The following is a 2,458-nucleotide window of genomic DNA, read 5'->3' on the forward strand; positions in this document are numbered from 1 at the left end:
CTCAGCCGTCTGAGGAAGTAGAGTCTCTGATGATCTTTCTTCATCAGGCTGGTGGTGTTGTTGCTCCAGCTGAGGTTGTCATTCATGTGCACACCCAAGTACTTGTAGCTGGAGACCACTTCCACTGCAGATCCTCTTATGTTCAGGGGGATGTAGATGTTTTTGTTCCTTCTGAAGTCCACAATCATCTCCTTCATCTTCTTCACATTGATGTGAAGGTTGTTCTCTTTGCACCAGCTCTCCTGGTGTTCCACCTCCTGCCTGCAGCTGGACTCATCATTGTTTGTGATGCATCCCACCACCACTGTATCATCTGCAAACTTTACAATGTGACAGCCTGGATGGGTAGCTGCACAATCATATGTGAGCAGAGTAAACAGGAGGGGGCTCAACACACATCCCTGAGGAGAGCCAGTGCTGAGGGTTATGGTGGAGGAGGAGAAGTTGTGGATCCTCACTAACTGTGGTCTGTTTGTTAAGAAGTCCAGTACAAATTTTGCTGGGTGATTAATTGTCTCAGAAATTATTATGATAAACAATAATATTATTTAAAATTTGACATTAATAATTAGTAATTATTGTCAAATTTAAGAACTGTTGGTAATTTTTGTGTGTAGTACCTTTTTTGACCAGTCGATGACAGTATAAGTCTGTTTAAACTCAAGGATATGTATCCATCTATCCATCCTTTATCTTTTACCCACTTCTTCCATTTTAGGTCACGGGGGTTGCCGGTGCCCATGTCCAGCCATCACTGTGCGAGGGGCGGGGCAGAGGTTAGAGAGGTGGGCCTGTGATCGGAAGATTGCCGGTTCACGACCCGGTACGACAACATCAAAAATGTGGGTGGGGTAGGTGAAGCACCCAAACTTGCCCCTACCCTTATTCGCCCCACTCTGGGCCCATGAGCAAGGCCCTTAACCCCCAACATCTTTTCTCTAACAGGTCTCTCTTGAAAATGAGTTATCATGGCTCAATGAGACTACCTGGATAAACAAAGGGTCATTGAAAAAAAAAAAAGGGGACATGTCTCCAGTCCATCACAGGGACACAGAGACAAACAACCATTCACTCTCTCACTCACACCTAGGGACAATTTAGAGTTACCAATCAGCTCAACATGCATGGTTTTGGTCTGTGGGAGGAAACTGGAGTACCTGGAGAAAACCAATGTATGCACAGAGAGAACATACAAGCTCCACCCAGGAAGGCACCAGGACCAGGATTTGAACCGGGGACCTGCTCACCCAGGGGCAGCGGCTCTACCAGTTGCGCCACTGTGCTGCCCAAAAAGACAGTCCAGTTTACTTTAATAAAAAATGGATGGATGCATGGATGGATTGTCCTTAGCTGGACAACAGAGAACTGAATCCTTCAGGTGCTTCAAACGGTGCCACGAGACTGGAGCAGGAGGAGAGTTCAGCTCAGAACCGTGAAGTGAGGGCGGAGGAGCGGGTTAGGACACCTGACAGAATCAGAGCTGCTCATTCACACACAACCTGCTGTTCCTCTCCAAAATACTAATGTCACTAACAAACGTAGGTAAATGTTGATGTGTAGCAACCTGTTAAAATACAGCAGAATGCAGGAAATGGCATCTCTGCTACATTTTCTTTTGAGTTGACGTTATGTGTAGCTGTGTGCTTCGCCTGTTTCTGTTTGTACAGCACGTGGTCGCTCTGTAAACCAGTGCTCTGTAAACCAGCGCTCTGTAAACCAGTGCTCTGTAATGGTATGGTGCATACCCAGACTTGGACCGTGGTGAAGCTCACTCTGTACCAGTAGGTGGCGCCAGTGCACACCTTCAGATTTATAACAACCGGAAGAAGAAGAAGAAGAAGAAGAACTGCGTGAAACATGTCTGCTTCAAAAAACAGCTACAAGCCTGTGAGCCATGTCGTTTTTGACATGGATGGACTATTGCTGGGTAAATATGTAAACTTTTGCAGCGTTGTTTGTTGTAAGTGAGTATTATCTGAATGAATTCGTAAAGCTCCTGTAACAAACTCCTGCAGGAAAGCTCGCAGTTACAGTTGTTTTAGATTTGACTGTACTGACGCATGGTTTTATCAAGAAGGCTTACATTTTTTAATATTGATTAATGTATTAATCACTTCGGCCTGATCTTAAATATCAGTAAATAAGATGAAGCAGACATAGCAACGTTTACATCTGGAGCTGTTAGACGATGACCTCAAGTAGAGTAAAACTGTTCAGCTCATCGAGGAGCTGTCACCTTCTGGTTTAGTAACTTTTATACTTGTTACAGAATGATCTTTATTTAAACAAACCTCATATAAATAAATCTCTTTAATTCCTTTACAAAGCTTGCGCTCGTTTAAGCTGCTTCAGCAAACCTCTTTCTGTCTTTTGCTACTTTCACTTTATAACTAGCTCTTTACGATTTAGCGTCATGCTACTTTTAGCATCATGCTACTTTTAGCTTCATGCTACTTTT

At 43.9% G+C, this 2,458-nt stretch overlaps 1 protein-coding gene across 2 annotated transcripts in view; it reads left to right on the top strand.

The window, feature by feature from the left end:
• The first annotated feature begins 1,843 nt into the window (after positions 1–1,843).
• Positions 1,844–2,458, top strand: part of LOC119429148 (pseudouridine 5'-phosphatase) — a 32,452-nt gene continuing 31,837 nt past the window's right edge. For both annotated transcript variants that reach the window (XM_037696830.1, XM_037696831.1), the window contains exon 1: positions 1,844–1,927. In XM_037696830.1, coding sequence (XP_037552758.1) covers positions 1,858–1,927 — 70 coding nt within the window. In that variant the 5' untranslated portion in view covers positions 1,844–1,857. The remainder of the gene's footprint in view (positions 1,928–2,458) is intronic.

The sequence above is a fragment of the Nematolebias whitei genome, chromosome 24, assembly GCF_014905685.2.
Source record: "Nematolebias whitei isolate Nwh7 chromosome 24, NemWhi1, whole genome shotgun sequence".
Taxonomy (NCBI): domain Eukaryota; kingdom Metazoa; phylum Chordata; class Actinopteri; order Cyprinodontiformes; family Rivulidae; genus Nematolebias; species Nematolebias whitei.